Raw genomic sequence first — 19,094 nt, 5'->3', positions numbered from 1 at the left:
TTAAATGAAATCTTGTGACAGGAAAACCTCCCTGAAAACATGTGCTGGGAGCAGCAAGCAAATCACTCATAAGACAGCAGGAGCAGAGGGTTAAATCAGTGGAGCAGGAGTGGTGGAAAAAAATGATGGTCACTACAAACACAGATTTCAAAGTAATGAACACATACTCACTTATAGAAAGAGTAGGAGTACACCACTAACATAGTGAATAGGTCTCCAATAAAGCTTCAATGAAGCACAGGCCACACTTTCAGGTTCCAAATTTTGTGATTGACAACAAAGGTATGATCAAAGAGCACACTGCACAGGGGATAGCTGAGGATTCAGTATGACCAGAGAGTTCTGAAGTGGTGTTCAGCTGGAAGATTTCACAGGTATCTAGCAGGTGTTCTCTGAGGGTGTATTAAGACTATTCAGGGAAGGGGAGCCAAGCTAATGTGGCCATAGAGGGATCAGATTGTTCAGGGAGGACATATTGGATAGAAGAGGGAAGGAAAGAAACACAGCTTTTAAGGTGAAAGCATATCAGTGAAAGGAACTACTTAGTCAATGTATGCTGTTCTCACCCTGAGTCCAAAGTAACTCATAATTATCTTAAAAAAAAAAAAATGAACCACTAGAGACCTGAGATGTGCACCTACAAATCTGCAGATATGTCTACAATTAACTGCATTTGTTTTCCTTTCTGCTGCATTGTATATTTACCTTCCTTAAAGCTCTGTGAAATTTTATAAGTTCTCTCTTTAGATTCTTAGGAGTCTTTTCAATTGTCCGGCCACATATCATGGCTACATAAACTTTCTTTTTTTTTTTAATATGACATTAGTTTTGTCTGTATTTATTGGGAGCAGTTTTTTGGGGGGTTTTTTGGGGGGTACCGGGGATCGAACTCAAGTACTTGTGCTTGCCAGGCAGGTGCTGGAACCACTGAGCTAAATCCCAGGCCCATTTGATTTTTTTTCTAAGGAAGAGAAACAGATCTTTGGGTTGCAAATAGTTACAGGTGAGTGGGCTTTTTAGTTATGCAAATATGGACAGGAGTGGTTTTTTCCATCCCTGCTGCCCCTCCCTGAGTCCCAGGCATTAAAAAGCTGATCTCCAGGAAGAAGGTAGATTATTTGCCTAAGGAAGATAGGACCTCTTCCAAGGGAGGAGAAAGAAACATTCTGATGAACTTCTCCTCCTTGGTTTGTAATTAGGGTGCTCTTTGGTGGACTAGATACCTCCCAATTCCTCTCCCTTAAGATCTTATGGCAAGAAAGAACATGTAGGGTTTGCAAACCAAAGGACCCAACTTCCTGGAGGAAGATGAGTGTGGTGAGTTGGTGACTCAGGCCCTGACAAAGTTCCAGGGTTTTTCTTGGAACCGCAGTGCTTTGGCAGAAGCATGACCATCATTGACTAAGGCTGCAGAGGAGCATTTCTCTATCCTGACACTTGTATTTCATTCAGCAAGCAATGAACATGAGGTAAGTACAAGGAGGATTGGCATCCTCTACACAGAGCAATTTTTTGAGGAGGGAGAGACCTAAGAGAAAGAGGTCATGGACTTCTCGTGTGGGTGATCACGAATAATTGTGACTGCTTGCAATCTTGAGTTTATGGAGGTCTTCTTACTGCTTACATAGAAAATTCATTCTTTCATCTTATCTTTACTGAGTTCCTTTTATATATCAGGCCCTGTTCAAGACAAAATTCCTTGAGAGGAAGGGGACAAAAAATAGCTATCCTCATATCTAAGACGGTAGAAGTCCTAAGAAGAGAGAGAAAGATAGGGGGCGTGTGTGTGTGTGTGTGTGTGTGTATGTGTGTGTGTGTGTGTAGATAGTTATAGCTGAAGAAGGCTTCATAGAGAAGGTATTTTATGAGGAAGGTGGTAAAGGAGAGGTGGGTGGATGCTTGGGGGTGTTCCAGATACAAGGTGATCTGGGCCCCTGAGGAGCGACTGAAACAGCAGGCACTGTTGGTGAAGAGACAAAAGTAGGTGCATTCATGGGAGGCCAGTTCCATGCAGGGACTTTCACACTACTGTAGGCCACTGTGCAGCTTTTGCCTTTTACTCTGAGTGAGACTGGCAATTATTGGAAGGAAAATTTGGATAACACAAATGTAGAAAGAGGAAAAACAAATGGTTTCCACCCATGGTTCTCTCATTGAAGGCAGTGGCTGGGTGAATCATTCTTTGTCCTTCTTTAAACTCTTCAGTAGCTTATTTGCTGGTAGAATGAGGTCCTGAATCCTGGACTGGCCCTTCTCTCTGCCTTCATCCTCATCTGCTTTGACTCATTCTCTCTCGCTAAAAGCTGTCTCACTTTCTTGAAATCTCTGTTCTCTATTGCCTTTTCCTGTATGACTTCTGCATGTATTTTTTTTTTCTGTCTCAATTTTTCTCTCTTGTCTTTGGGCTCATTCATACTCATCCATCAGATCTCAACTTTTATTCATTCATCACTCAGCCCTTGTCATCGCTTCTGGGCCTTTTGGCTAAGATTAAGTATAGCCCATGTCATTGCACAAGTCTGTGCTTATAAGGTCCCCAAGCTTGGTTTAATTCTCTATTGTCACAATCTTCAGATCCTTAATACTTTTTGAACAAGCAGCCCTGTTTTTTTTACTTTGCTCTGGGCCATTTATATAGCAGGTCCTGTTGAACATCCTCCATGTATCTTTGCCTTGGTGTTGTGGATACAATGAATCATAAAAACAAGACAAAACAAAAAAATGATGTGGTCTCTTCTTTTGTGGAGCTTTCAGATTAATGGAGGACGTAGTTGTTAATCAAATAACTGGAAAATAAATGTAAAATTACAACTTAGATAAATGTGGTAAAGGAAAGGCACTTATGGGAATCTGGCTTAGGGACATTGAGATTCTTCCTCAAGTGCTCAAGCAAGTGAGCACTTGAGTCCTAAAAGATCGGAAATGAGCCAGGCTTTCCATGGTTCCCCTACCTCACACTTGATTATGTCTTCCTGTTCTAGTCTCTCATTGACCCTGCCATTCTTTTTTTTATAATGTCTATTAATATTGTAAATAATTGTATAACTCAACTTTCTTCAGAAAACATAGGTCCACAGGGTATCTCTCTTTTGCCATAGCACAGTGCCTGGTATATACTGAATCTTTCCTCTCTCTCTCTCTTTCTCTCTCCTTCTCTCTGAGACAGGATCTCCCCATTTTCTGTAGGCTGTTCTTAAACTCTAGGGCTCACATAATCCTCCCACATTGGCCTGAGTAGCAGTGACTACAGTCATTTACCACTGTACCAGACATGAAGTAATTTTTTTTTTCCATACTGGGGATCAAACTCAACCTTGCACTTTCAAGGCAAATGTGGTGCCACTGACTACTTCCCCAGTCCTAAGTCATATTTTTGAATAAAAAGATTAACTTTTTGGTATTCGTTTTTGCATCATTAACTTTTTCTACTTTTTTTTTGAGACAAGGTCTCAATATGTAGCCCAGGCTGGCCTTGAGCTCACGGTAATCCTCCTGCCTCAACATCCTGAGTCCTGGGATTACAAGTGCGAGCCACCAAGCTCAGCTACATTTTTCCATATACAAATCAGGAAACTGCAGCCTGCATTTCAAAATGATAAATTTTCCTTACTTTTTTTTTTGGCCAAATTGATAAAATGGCAAATCAGAGTTTTCAATGATTATGTGGATGTTTGGATTCAAAATGGATTTCAGGGGAGAAGGAATTAGAGATAAAGAGACAAGGTTAGGACACAATAGGTACAAAGCAGGAGTGGGCTTGAATTAATACTTATTTAGCAATATTTGCTAAAAACTAATCAGGCACTGTATTAGGCCCTGGTAATAAGATGATTTTCTAAAAAATGACAGACTCTCTACTGGAATTTATAGTGCAGAGTCCAGGGTACTGTATAGGGATAGAAGGAACATCCACCCCTTCATAAATGTAGTAGTGTTTTTGAATTAAGTGTGTTTCTTGTATGCAGTATATTCCTGGATCTTGCTTCTTGACTCATTCTGCCAGTCTATTTCTTTTGCTTGGTCAGTTGAGACCATTAACATTGATGGTTATAACTGATACATATTGACTTATCTTTGTCATGACTTTTTCTTTTTGTTGGATTCATTCTGCTGGGCTTCCTAGGTTGTGATCCTCATTGCCTGTTCCTAGAATATTGTCTAAAATTTTTTGGAGTGCTGGTTTGATATTCATGAAGTTCCTAAGGTGCTCTTTACCATGAAAGCATCTTTTCTCCATCAATTTTGAAAGACAGTTTTGCAGGGTACATCAGTCTGGGTTGGAAGCTGTTTTCTTTTAGGACTTGCAATAAGTCAGTCCAAGCTCGTCTTGCCTTGAGGGTTTGCATTGAGAAGTCTGCTGTGATTCTGATGGGCTTTTGTTTATTTGTGATTTCTTTCTTTTCTCTAACTGCTTGTAGCACTTTGTTCTTCTGTTGGGTTTCTAGAATCTTAACAATTATATACCTATGTGTAAGGTTTTTTTTAAATCAAGGCTAGTTGGAGTCCTATATGCCTCACTTGTCTGTATGTCAAGTTCTTTTCTCCTGTTTGGGAAGTTATCTGCCATCACTTCTCTGAACATTTTTTTTTATGTTATCTGCACTTTCTCCTGTTTCTGCATTGACTCTAATCAGTCTTATATTATTCTTCTTTGCATAGTCTAGCAGCTGATGGATTGATTTCTCATGGTCCCTTACAATTTTAAAGAAATTTTTCTTTTCCTGGTCATTAATTGCAATCTTATTTTCTATATCTGAAATTCTGTCTTCACATTGGCTCATTCTGCTGTGTAGACTTTCAATGGAGTTTTTAATCTCCTGGAAATCTGTTTGCATCTGTTTTATGGATTCCATTTGTTTCCTATGTTGGGATTCCATCATGTTCCTCCACTCCTCTATTTTTTATCTGTGTCTTCTCTAGATTTATTAATCATGTTTTGTACAATGGGCACAATCTGTGCTGTTATCTGAGAAATTATATCTGATTTCATTTTTTCCAGATCCTCTTTTGTTGCCAGTTCAGCAAGTCCAGGTGGTTGAGTATCAGAGTGTTCCATCTCATTTCCCTTTGGGGTTCCCGTAGGTGATCTAGAAGTCTGGTTCTGAGGCTTGTTTACCTGTCTTCTCATTTCAATGGGGGTGGAGGTGGGGGTGGTGTGCTGCTGGCATCCATGCAGCTCACCTCCTCTGTGCTGGGAGTGGTGGTAGCTTGGCCCAGAAGCCTCCTACTCTGCCCTGGGAGCTGCAGCACATTGACCGTAGACTCATAGACATTCAGCTCCAATGGAGCTGGGAGTGGAGGTGCACGCCTGTGATCTTAACACTCGGGAGGCTGAGGCAGGAGGATCACTTTGAGTTTCCATAAAGTTTCAAGAAAGGTACATTAAACAGATTGCTAGGACTTCCTGGAGTTTGGGATCAGATAATGTACATTACCTTGTACTGCTAATGGCAGTGCTCTGCTTGCTAATATATATATATATATATATATATATATATATATATATATATTTTAATGCACTGATGGCTACCATATCTATATCTACTACCAAGCCGCTTGTCATAATATAGTTTACCTAACACCTAAACTTGCTTTCCAAGGTAAGTCTCACAATCAGTGTGCCTGAAACTGAACTTGAAAGATCTTTCCCTTGATTATAGACTCCTGTAACACTTTGTTCCAAAAATGTCCCTGAAATTAGGATATAAAAAAAGTTCAGATATGGTCTTTAATTTCACTCAGCTATTCAACCACTTTTCAATCTTCCATTCCCATTCCAGGTCCAGCCATCAGCTCATTTTAGGTCCTCAAACACAGAAAAGATGATTACTTTGTCTGACTAGACTCTTGTTCGGTTTGATTGCTTCCAAGTAAGTTCAGGCCATTTTTAACAGGGTCTGGTAGCTTTTCCTCCATGACCAACAAACACTTGAGCAGTGATTACCCTCTAATTCAGACAAAGGAGCATGATTACTTTTAAAGCATTCACAACATAAAGTACTTCTATACTCCTGAAGAGGCTCATTTTCTACAGTACACATTTCATCAGATCAGAACAGGAAACAGATGTAACGTCCACTGCAGCAACCTCTCCTTAGGGAATGTGCCTCTGTGATCAGATACATTGGCACCACCACTTTGCCTAGCAATGTGATCTCCAACAGTTTACATCCTGTTTAAAAGACTATTTCTCATTTATAAAAGTGAATTAAATGACAAAATATCTCTCATAACATTATAGTGATGATTAAATGATTTTCTCAGAATATACTTTCACAAGTTATATATGAGTTTGTTGCCATTGTTATTACCAAAAGAAGACTCTTTCTTTTTCCAGTAGACTATTCAGTTTTCTAAATGTATCTGAGTAACAAATTCCATACTCCAAACCATATGATCTTAAAGTCACATTTAGAATAATTTCAACCTCATCTCTCAAAAATCAATTGAAATATCTTTTCCTTAATTTACTTTAGAGTATGCCATCAGCATCTCAGTATATCAACAATATACCTATTGATACACTACATTTTGGTACCATATTGTAACTTAACTTTCAAAATACAAATATCCTGTATGTTCTTAGTAAGCTTTTCTAGAATATCGAACTACACATATTTCATCACATTCATAGCACCTAGTTAAGTTGTTAGAAATAGTTGTTCAAACATATCTGACTATCTTGTCTCATATGGGTCAGTGAGTAAAATAAATTCACAAAGTTTGAGGTAACTTAAAATATAAAACTAGTAATGATAACCTTTCAAAAAGAAAAGTTAAATATATCAGAATCTCCAAGGAAAAACTACCACATTTAATTGATTTCAAAATTGATTCATGTGTTATCTTTGCATTTTTAAATGATTATAGGAAAATAAAACCCTAAGATCATAAAAGAAATATCCCATACATTTTGTCATGTTCTGCCAAATGTAATATCTCATAAAATCTTATTACAATTATCAAAATCAGGAAATTAAAACTGATAAAATACATAAATGCATCAGCAGACTTTCTTTACACTACCAGTTGTTCATTAAAGTTCTTTTTCAGGTGCAAATCCCACATTACATTCAGCTTCATGGCTCTTTATTCTATTAGCAGGAAGAGATTCCTCTTTCACGGCCTTCACATGATTGAATAACAGTGACCAGGTACATGCTACAGATATGTGCTCTTTGGCTGTGGGTTTTCTTTTCTGTTTCCATGAATAAATTAAAGTACAATTGGATAAAATACCACATACAGGTTATTGTATCATTCTCTGTGTATAATGTCAGGCAGTAGGTTATATTAATATTTTCCAGTGAACATTGATCTTTTGATTAAGATACAATCTCACAGGTTTCTTCACTGTGAGGTTTTTCATTGTAATTACTAAGTATTTTCTTGGGAGATCATATATAAGGCCATGGAATAAGCCTATTACTTATTATACTTTTATTCATTAATTTTTAGTATCTATTGATAATTCTTTCCTTCAGCACATTAATGTGTGGTTTTCACTAAATATTGATTTTATATTTCCATTTTCCATTTTCATCTATTGATTTGAATTCTATAAGGAGTAGCTCTTTCTTCACATACATTTATTTATTTATTATTTTGGCACATTTTTGTATACATAATGATCACATTCATCATAAGGAAGTTTTACCTGTACATAATATATTTTAATTCTTTTTTCCCATTCCTCTCCCTTTCCTTCAATGCTTTTTCCCTTCTCCATTTACAAAACTTTGCTTCTATTCTTCTTCTTCCATTATTTTTTTATTCCTATTCCTTTCCTTCCTTTCCCCCTCCTCTTTCACTGTTCCCCTTTCCATTTGAACTTTTTTTCTTTATCAATTCCTGAACATTTATTTACTTATCTATGGTTATAATCCTTTGTAAGTATTATTATTGTTCAGTATTTTTTAAAAGATTTGACCATTGAAAACTGATTTAAACAGGCTCCCACACAATTTTGATAGGGGCCCATTATTATTGAGTATTCTATTTGTTATGAAAAGTCAGAATAATTTCATATACATTCTTTATTTTTTCTTTTATGAATTATACATTCCTATTATTAATATTATGTGTCATAGAAATCAAATTTTTAAAAAATTATGTACATTTTTGAAATTTTGCAGTTATTCAGCCAATTTGAATCAGTATTTCCAAAGTTTCATGGACTCTATAAGTTGAAATGATTCTGTAATTTTTATGATTCTACCTTCTCTTCTGAGCATTAGCATTGTTTTGCAGATGAAAACAGGCAAATGTACTGTTGTTCTGGTTTTGACCTAAAATGTTACCCAAAGGCCTGTGTTTACAAAGTGATTGGATCATGGAGCTCCTTACTCCTCAGTGGATTTATGCACTGAGTAGGTGAGTGCTTTGCTAGAAAGTGTGGTATGGGGAGAGGAAGGTCACTGTAAATGCAACCTGGAGGAGTGTATTCCTGTCCCTGGCTCCTCCCTTCTCTCTCTACTTCCTGGCTGCCACAAGTTGAGCATATTTTCCTCCACCAGGCCCCTCTGCCATCCCATTCTGCCTCAGTAGCAGCCAAAATGGACTGAACATATGAGCCAAAATAAACCTCTCCTCCTTTAAATTTTAGGTATTGGATATCTATCTTGTCCTCATGATTGGAAACTGAGTAAGACAATTGTGTTTTCTGTACTTTAATGTATTTTAATTTAATTTGGCTTCTTCATCCTTATATTCTAAACAATGTAATCTGACTTCAGCAAACTTTTGTCTCATTCAAAACATTCTGCCAATGCACACTAAAGATTAAAAATATTGAACATTTATAATTTATTAGATATGTTTCTTTGGGACCTAAATAACTCCACATAAAATAAAATTTAGAAATGTTTATATATTATTCTTTTTAGGTTAAAGGCATAGTGAAACATAAAATAATATTTAATTTAGATACATATGATGATCATATTCATGTATGGAATTTGTACCTGTGCATAATATATTTTGATTATTTTTTCCCATTTTCCTCCCCTCCCTTCTCTCCCCCCTTTCCCTTCTTATTTACACAAGGTTTGTTTCCATTTTATCTTCCTTTTCTCATTTTTTTCCTCTTCCCTTCCTTCCTTTTCTCTTCCCCTCCCTTGGGCCTTTTCCCATCTGAACATTTTCTTACTGTATCACAGTATCTATTATACACTTTGGTCCTTATTTACACTTTCAGTTTTTCATACCAGAGAAAAAAATGCACTATTTACACATGTGTCCTATTTATTTGACTTAAGAATATGGTCTCCAGGAGTATCCATTTAGCTAGAAATGTCTAATTAGCTACAAATGTCTCATGTATATCCTTTATAGCTGGGTAGTCCTCTATTGTAATAAAAAAAAATACATTTGCTTTATCCATTCACCAGTTGATGGGCATTTGGGTTGTTTCCAAGATTTAGCTATTGCAAACCTGTGCCACTATAAACACAGGTTTGCATATGTCACTGTGGTATAATGCTTTTTTTCTTTGGGGAAGATACCAAGTAGAGGAATAGTTGGGTCAAATGGAACCTCAAGTCCTAATTTTTGTGTTTTGTTTTGTCTTTTAGTACCAGGGATCAAACTCGGGACTTTGAGCTTGTGAGACAGGTAGTAGAACCACTGAGCTAAATCTTGGCCCTCAAGTCCTAATTTTTTGAGGAATCTCCACACTAATTTCCATAGTGGTTGCACTGGTCTACACTCCCACCAACAGTGAAGAAGGGTTCCTTTTTGCCCATGACCACACCAGCATTTGTTATTGATTGATTTCTTGATAATAGTCAATGTTTCTGGAGTGAGGTAGAATTTCAGCATTATTTTTTATTAATTTTATTGTTACATTTAAGGTATACAATATAATGACATTTATCATTGGAAATTTGCACCTTTACCTAATCCATCTTGGTTCTTAGTTTTTTCCCATTCTCCTGCCCTCCTTTCAACCCTTCCACCCTCCCTATTTACAAAAACTTTGTTTCCATTTTTTCTTTTTCTCACATTAATTCCATTTGATTTTTCTTTTCCCCTACCCTTTCCCACTTCTCCTTCCCCTTTGCATCTTTTCTTCCTATTTCATGTTATCTATTATACCTTTTAGTCTTTATTTACACTTTCAGTTTCCCACACTAGAGAAACTATTTGGTATTTACACATGTGTGTCCTATTTATTTAACTTGAGTATTGCCTCAATGTGCATCCTTTAAAAACTAGAGCTATAAATATCTCTAGTTTCTTATTGTTTATGGCTAAGGAATACTCCATTTTATTTTTTTTTTATAAAACTATATGTTCTTTATCCAGTCTCCAGTTGATGGGCAATTGGTTTGCTTTCAAGTTTTAGCAATCATGAATTGTGCTGCTATGAACATGGGTGCACATATATCACTGTGGTATGATTCTTTTAATTCTTTGAGGAAGATACCCAGCAGGGGAATAGCTGGGTCTGGCAAAAATTATTCCCAATCTTGGTTGTCTCTTTACTCTGTTAGTGATCTCTTTTGCTGTGCAAAAGCGCTTTAATAAGATGGAATTACAATTGTTGATTCTCTGTAATATTTCCCATGTAATCAGGGTTTTGTTCATAAAGTCTTTGCCTACACCTATGTCTTCAAAAGTTCCACCTATTCTCTTTTGCAGCAGATTTACTGTTTCTGTTTTAATGTTTAGATCTTTGACCCATTTTGATTGAAGTTCAGTGCCTGGTGAGAGACATAGGCCTAGTTTTAGGATTCAGCATATAGAAGGCAAGTTTTTCCAGCACCATTTATTAAACAGGTTATCTTTCTTCCAGTGAGGTGTTTGGCCCCATTGTAGAAGACAATGTGGCTGAGTGTGTTTGGAGTTGTTTCTGTATCTTCGGTTCTGTTCCACTCATCTTTGTGTAGTTGGGTTTTTGTTTTGCTCTGTTTTTTTTTTGGGGGGGGGGGGTTGCCAGTACCATGCTGTTTTTCTCACTGTAGCTCTGGAATAAAATTTCAAGTCAGCGATTTTGATGCACTTGCCTTGCCTTGCCTTTATTGCCCAGAATTATTTTTGCTGTTCTAGGTCTTTTCTGGTTCCAAATGAATTTTAGCAGTGTTTTCTCTATCTCTTTGAGGTACGCTATTGGTATTTTAATTAAGATTGCATTACATCTGTGTAACAATTTTGGCAGTATGGCCATTTTTTCTCTGTGGGTTCTTCCTACTCATGAGCAAGTAATACTGTTCCATTTTCTGGTATCCTATTTGATCACCTTTTTCACAATGCTGTAGTTTTCAATGTAAAGATCTTTTACATCCTTTGTTAGATTGATTCTGAGGTGTTTCATTATTTTGGATGCTATTGTGAAAGGCATTGTTTCCCTAATTTCTCGTTCAGCAAGTTTGTTATTTCTTTTTTTTTTTCCTCATTGGGAATTGTACCTTTACATAATGCATCTTGGTTCTTATTTTTTCCCCATTCCTAGCCCTCCCTTCATGCCCTCCACCCTTCCCTATTTACAAAGACTTTATTTCCATTTTTTTCTTTTCACATCATTTTTTTCCTTTCCCTTCTTTCCTTTCCCCTGCCCCTCCCAATACCCCTACTCCTTTGGATCTTTTCTTCCTATTTTACATTATCGATTATTCATTCTAATCATTGGTACATTTTAGGTATACAATATAATGACATTCATCATTGGAAATTTGCAACTTTACATAGTCTCTCTTGGTTCTTATTTCTCACCCTTGCCCAGCCCTCCCTTCAACCCCTCCAGTCCTCCCTATTTACAAAGATTTTGTTCCTGTTTTTCCATTTTCTCCTATTAATCCCATTCCCTTCTATCCTTTCCCCTAGCCCTCTCACTTCCTTCCCCTTTGCCCCTTTTCTTCCTATTTCACATGACCTATTATACATTTAGTCCTTATTTACACTTTCAGTTTCTCACACCAGAGAAACTATTTGGTATTTATACATGTGTGTCCTATTTATTTCACTTAAGAGTATCACCTCAATGTGCATCCACTTAGCTATAAATGTCTCTAATTTCTCATTTTTTATGGCTGAGTACTACTCCATTTATAAAAAAACCCCAACATTTTCTTTATCCAGTCTCCAGTTGATGGGGATTTGGGCTGTTTCCAAGTTTTAGCCATCACAAACTGTGCTGCTATGAACATGGGTGCACATTATATCACTGTGGTATGATTCTTTTAATTCTTTGGGGAAGATCCCCAGCAGTGGAATAGTGGGGTCAAATGGGACTTCCAGTCCTAGTTCTTTGAGGTATCTCCATACTGATTTCCACAGTGCTTGCACCAGTCTACACTCCCACCAGCAGTGGAGCAGGGTTCCTCTTTCCCCACAGCCCTGAGAGCATTTGTTATTGGTTGATTTCATGATAACAGCCATTTTTTCTGAAGTGAAGAGGAATCTCAGCGTTGTTTTCATTTGCATCTCTTGAATGACCAGTGATGTTGAACATTTTTTCATGGATTTATTTGCTATTTCTACTTCTTTGTCTGAGAAATGCCTGTTCATTTCAGATGACCATTTTTGGATTGGGTCTTTAAATTTGGGAGGTCTGATCTTTTTAAGTTCTTTGTAGATTTGAGATAGTAGACCTTTGAGGAAGAGCAGGTGAAGATTTTTTCCCACATTGTGGGTTGTCTCTTCACACTACTGGTGGTTTCTCTTGCTGTGCAGAAGCCTTTTAATAAGAAGAGATCCCATTTGTTGATTGTTTGTGCTAGTTCACGGGCAACTGAGGTTTCATTCATAAAATCTTTTCCTACACTGATGTCTTCAAGAGTTCTACCTAACCTCAGTTCCAACTGGTACAGAGTTTCTATTTTAATATTTAGATCTTTATTGCATTTTGATTTTAATTTAGTGCATGGTGAGAGACATAGGACTAGTTTTAATCTTTGGCAAGTTGAACCCCAATTTTTCCAGCACCATTTATTAAAGAGGCTATTGTTCCTCCAGTGAGGGTGTTTGGCTCCTTTATCGAAGATGAGATGGCTGAATGTGTCTAGCATTGTTTCTGCATCTTCTAATCTGTTCCACTGGTCCTCAAGTCTGTTTCTTTGCCAGTACCATTGCTGTTTTTATCACAGTAGCTTTGTAGTATAGATGCAGGTTGGGGATTGTGATACCCCCTGCCCTGTCTCTGTTACCTAGAATTGCTTTTGCTATTCTGGGTCTCTTCTTGCTCCAAATGAATTTTTGGATTGTTTTCTTGAGGTCTATGAAGTATGCTGCTGGGATCTCAATTGGAATTGCATTAAATCTATATAGCAGTTTTGGAAGTGTGGCCATTTTCACTATATTAATCCTTCCTACCCAGGAGCAGGGGGTGTCTGTCCATTTTCTGATATCATCTTCCATCTCTCTTTTCAGAGTGCCATAGTTTTCAGAGAAGAGGTCTTTGATTTCTTTTGTTAGGATGATTCCTAGGTATTTCAGTTTTTTGGATGCTATTGTGAAAGGAATTATTTGCCCTATTTCTCTCTCAGTGAGTCTGTCATTGGTGTAGAGGAAAGCTATTGATTTTTGTGTGTTGACCTTGTAACCAGCTACTTGACTGAATTTGGTTATTAAGTCTAGAAGACTTTTGATGGAGTTCTTGGGGTCTTCTATATAGAGTATCATGTCATCTGCAAAGAATGACAATTTGACTTCTTCATTTCCTATCTTTATTCCTTTTATTTCTTTCTCTTTTCTAATTGCCGTGGCTGATGTTTCCAGAACTATATTGAACAAGAGTGGTGATCGTGGACATCCTTGCCTTGTTCCTGATTTTAGTATGAAGGATTTCAGTTTTTGACCATTTAGTATGATATTGGCTGTTGGTTTTTCATAGATGGCTTCTATCAGTTTGAGGTAGAGACCATCTATTCTAATTTTTTGTAGGGTTTTCATCATAAATGCATGTTGGATTTTGTCAAATGCTTTTTCTGCATCTATGGAGATAATCATATGGTTTTTGTCCTTGGCTCTATTGATATAGTGTATTACATTGATTGATTTTCCTATATTGAACCATCCCTGCATCCCTGGGATGAATCCCACTTGATCAGGGTGTAGGATCTTCTTGATGATCTTCTACTTTCTATTTGCCAATATCTTATTAAGAATTTTTGCATCTATGCTCATTAGTGAGATTGGCCTATAGTTCTCCTTTTCAGTTGGGTCTTTCTCTGTTTTGGGGATCAAGGTGATGCTTGCTTCCAGGAATGGATTTGGGAGTATTGCTTCCCTTTCAATTTCATTGAAGAGTTTAAACAGTAGTGGCAGCAGTTCCTCTCTAAATGTCTTGTAGAATTCAGCAGTGAAGCCATCAGGGCCTGGGCTTTTCTTAGTTGATAAGTTTTTAATTACATTTTCAATTTCATTGGTTGATATTGGGTTGTTCAGAATTTTTAGGTCTTCTTCATTCAACTTTGGTAATTCATATGTATCTAGAAATCTGTCCATTTCTTCTGTGTTGTCCATGTGATTGGCATATAGGTTATGGAAATAGGTATTGATGATCCTCTGGATTTCTGCTGGGTCTGTTGTCATTTCACCCTTTTCATTCCTAATTGCATGGATTTGGGCCTTTTTTTCCTTTTTCTGACAAGGTTGGCTAAAGGTTTGTCAATTTTGCTGATTCTTTTGAAGAACCAAGTCTTGGCTTCATTGATTTTTTGTATCATTCTCTTAGTCTCCATTGCATTGATTTCTCCTCTGATCTTTATAATTTCCTCCCTTGTATGAGCTTTGGGGTTGTCCTGCTCTTCTTTTTCTAGAAGCTTGAGGTTCAGCATCAGGTTGTTTAATTGGGCTCGTTCTGTTTTCCTAATATGCATATTCACTGCTATGAATTTCCCTCATAAGACTGCTTTCATTGCATCCCATAGATTCCGATATGTTGTATGGTCATTGCCATTTAATTGAAGGAACTGTCTGATTTCTTCTTTAATTTCCTCTGTGACCCATTGCTTATTCAGAAGTGTGTTGTTCAATTTCTACGTGTTTATGAAATTTTTTGAGTTTCTTTTGCTATGGATCTCCAATTTTATGTTAAGTAGCTTTATCACTAGTATTGAGTCTTTCCTGGGAAGTGGCTATTCCTCAGAGATGTCTTCTAGGTGTAGCTGGCTCTTGGTCTTTGTGTCTGTCCTAAGATCCTACCTTCTCAATAGGGATGACAAGTTGTTATCTATTTCCCTCAGCTCCCAGTCCTTTGGTACTAGACTACGGTGATGATTTTGAGCCCAGACAATCAGTGTGGTCATACAAGGGTGAACAACTGATTACTATAGGTATGGCTTCCTGGCTAAAACAGTATAATTAACAATAACAATATCATCAACCACTACCTAGAAACTGACAAGCTGTGGTAACTGCTAATTTGGTAACTTTAACCATAGAAACATGGTTACATAACAATTTCCAACATAAGCCAGGAATTTGTATGCAGTGTATTTCCCCTTGGTAGAGTGATTTTACCCTGTGGAGAATGGGGAATTTAAGAGGGCTAGGTGACAAAACTGAGTGATAACTGAAGAGAAATATAGTAGAAGCAAGGCTGGAGGTCAGAGGATGATCATCTAAATTTTGGGAAAGTGGAGAAAAGAACAGGAGAGAAAGAATCAAGCAGAAAACATATCAAAGCAAACCAGAAAGATTAGCAACAATGTTCATTCATAAAAATTCATAAAAATATTTAAAATCCAAGAAAGACAATTGAGGAAAGAGAGACACAAGATGGGCAAAACAAAATAAACAATAAAAGTAAAAAGCTAAATAATCACACACACACCCAAAAAACTGACAGGAAAATAAAACAAACTAATAAATTGAGAGAGAAAAAAGGGGGAAAAATTTCCCTGTGCCCACAGTTCTGCAGTAGTGTCCAAGTCAGAGCCCACATCTTTCCTGGGTAACCCCACAAAGTCTACAGTAGGATTAGTACTGGATGTGGGGCTGATTTTGGCCTCTGGATTTGGGGACTAGGGCTTGTCTTTAGTGAGCAGCTTTCTGGACGGCCCGGCCATGTCTCTTTCCCCTGTTTATCTCTGCACTGCTCTCCCAGCTGCTATGGTTCCCTCAAACAGAGACAGCCAGAGGCTGCTCCCAGTCCTGTGTATAGTTGGCCCCTCCTGGACCTTGCACAGCCTTCTATCTCCCATACCACACTCTGTCATCTGCAGTCCAAGTCCCTCCCTTACACTGGTCATAGGGTAGGGGGGGTTGTTTGTTCCACTTGCCACCCTCAACCTCACTGCCCATCCCTAACCTTGTTGTTTCTGGAGGTTCCAGTTAGCCACTGTGATTTTATTTGATTTTCTCTGAATACCTCTAATATGGCTCCTCTTCTGTTCAGCCATATTGAATCCTCTCCTTGTTTTGCTGATTCAGCATCTGGCTATGTGGCCCAGGCTGGCCTGGAACTCACTGTGATCCTCTTGCCTCAGTTTCCTAAGTACTGAGATTGCAGGTATGCACAAGTACACCCAGCCCAATGCCACTTAATCAATTTATTTCAATAAACTTTACAACTCTACAACATACCTGATATCTTTTAAATAATTCATTTTGTGGTTCTTTTTGTTTTTGAAATAGGATCTCACTATGTAACCCACACTGGCCTGGAACTTGCTATCATTCTGCCTCCACCTCAGAATGCTAGGATAACAATGCGCATCAATACACTCAGCTGATGTGATATTCTTTAAAAATATTTTTTAAATTGTCTTTTCTTTCAACTTAATATTTTTAAAAGCAGAAAACTGAGAAGATCCCACATATACTCTCTCCTTACACACACACACACACACACACACACACACACACACGCACATACACACACACACACATATATTCTCCCTGTTTGCCTTCCTGAGAGTGGTGAATTTTTATATTGATGGGCCTACTTCGACACATCCTTATCACTCAAAATGTACAGTTTGCATTAGGATTCACTCCTGTACTTGTATAGCATATGAGTTTGGACAAGTTTATAATGACATAAGCCATCATTATATTTTATAGAGTATTTTCTGTGCCCTAAAAGCTCTGTTTTCCATATGCTCTGTGTTTCCCTCGTTCCAACTCTGACAACTGTTGCTCTATTTATTATCCTCATACTTTTTCCTTTCTCAGAAAACCATATAATTGGAAGCAAACAGTATGTCACCTGTTCAGATTAACTACTTTCACCTATTAGCACACATTTAAGTATCTTCTATGCTTTTTCATGGCCTGAGCATAGAGCTTGTGTGTGTGTGTGTGTGTGTGTGTGTGTGTGTCTGTGTTTGATAAATAAGATTTCATTGCCTTTCATTTATCCATTCACTTACTAGAAGATACTTTGTTTCTAAGATTCAGTAGTTGTGAATAAAGCTACTATAGATATCAATGTACAGGTTCCATGTAGACATTAGTTTTTATCTCCTTTGGGGAAATGCTAAGGAGCAAAATATATTACACTTTGTAAGAAACCAACAAATTCACCTTTGAAAGTGGCTGTACCATTTTTCATTTCCACCAAGAATAAATGAGATTCCTTTTTGCTCTACAAAGTCTTCAGCATGTGGTGTTAACAGCATTCTGGATTTGGCCATTCTAAGAGGTATAGTGTAATATCTCATTGTTGTCTTAATTTGCATTTTCCTGAAGGTAGATAATATGGAGCATCATGCCACATGCTTATTACCATTTTTATATCTTCTTTTATATCTTCTCATAAGATTTTGACCTACTTTTATGGATATAGTTATTTCATTAATGAAGAGTAACAACTTACATTAAGAAACATAATTATAATCAGGGGAAGAAAAATACAAATGTCTATATTAATCTATGTTATATGCAAATCTAAGCGAAAGATTGCATTTACTTCCTGTAAATTAGTTCAAGATGTGGAAAACAAAACTAAAATTCAAATCTTCAAATTTGTTTTTATTTTCAACAGCTGTAAACTTTTCCATTTCCAATCCACACTAAGTTATTTTGTAATATAGTATAAAGAATTCCAGGTAAAGTTGTGACTGCAGAATGGAACTAGAAAGTGAGAAGAGCTCCACCTAAATTTCAAAGATCTGCCCAAGTTCTACTTTCTCTGTAACTCGGTACAGAAATTTCAACAACATGACTGACAAACATTCCATTTCTTCTTGAACATCTCTACTGATAAATAAAGCACCACTGATGTCTAGTAAAAAACAAGTTACTTGAAAACCTTTTGAAGCATTTAAAGAAACACACTGAAGCAAGGAAAATAGCTATAAACATTTTACATCAAGCCATTTTTGTTGTATTAAACCTTTATAATAATTAGAAGCAATACATTTTTATCCTTTTTGATTTTAACAGGACAGAAACTCAAATACATACAGACAGAGGAGCTTAAAAACTAAAAAAAAAAATGTGATGATTACTTTTAATTGTTAGGTAGAGCAACTAAAATAACTACAGTTTCTATTTTTTCCAGTGCTTTAATTTGGAATGATTCAAGTAATTCTCTACCATGGCAATCTAAATTATATTAAGCCAATTTACAAATGGAACCTTTAAGAACCACAGATGAGGGAAAAGTCCATTAAAATAAATAAAAATGAGTGAAAAAGAAAGTTAGAGTATAACTAGTCTGGACTAGGAGGAAGGGTGTATTCCTTTTTTTAAAAAACATGATACAAGAAGAGAAAATTGTTTTTAAACTTTAATCTTTATGGAGTAAAGCTTATATTAAGAGTCATATTCTTAAATAGGTGTTATAACTTTTTTTTTAGGTGTTATTCTTAGAAGAGTGTCTTTGTTGACGTAAAGTGCATAAAAAAGAACAAGTTGCATCTCCAACGAAATTAAAAATGCTTTACATGTAACATAACTGATATGATTGAAGCTAGATAGGAAAAAAGGATCATGGAAGAAATTGTACATTTTTAATAGTTTTTGAATTTCTGTGATGTAGAATAAGACTTGTCAACTTCATAGAAAAAAAAAATGAATGAAATTAGAACCAAAGAATAAATTTGACCACAGGGTGCATTTATAATTAATTTGAAAAGTACTTTTCAGTCGATGTCATATGGACAAATATGGTTAAAATTGGAGCATCACCAAAATTACACATGTGC

The 19,094-nt window shown here is 36.7% G+C and overlaps 1 protein-coding gene across 1 annotated transcript in view; it reads left to right on the top strand.

The window, feature by feature from the left end:
• The first annotated feature begins 1,132 nt into the window (after positions 1-1,132).
• The window catches only part of LOC147826706 (SAFB-like transcription modulator), a 31,578-nt gene continuing 13,616 nt past the window's right edge, over positions 1,133-19,094 (top strand). Inside the window, exon 1 of the mRNA XM_087216993.1 lies at positions 1,133-1,469. Within this exon, the coding sequence (XP_087073119.1) occupies positions 1,459-1,469 (11 nt within the window). The 5' untranslated portion in view covers positions 1,133-1,458. The remainder of the gene's footprint in view (positions 1,470-19,094) is intronic.

This window comes from Heterocephalus glaber, unplaced genomic scaffold, assembly GCF_053883595.1.
Source record: "Heterocephalus glaber isolate CG9 unplaced genomic scaffold, H.glaber_assembly_v1.0 deba00001461, whole genome shotgun sequence".
NCBI lineage: Eukaryota > Metazoa > Chordata > Mammalia > Rodentia > Bathyergidae > Heterocephalus > Heterocephalus glaber.
The sequence above is the reverse complement of the archived record's forward strand: the minus strand, read 5'-3'. Positions and strand labels throughout refer to the sequence as shown.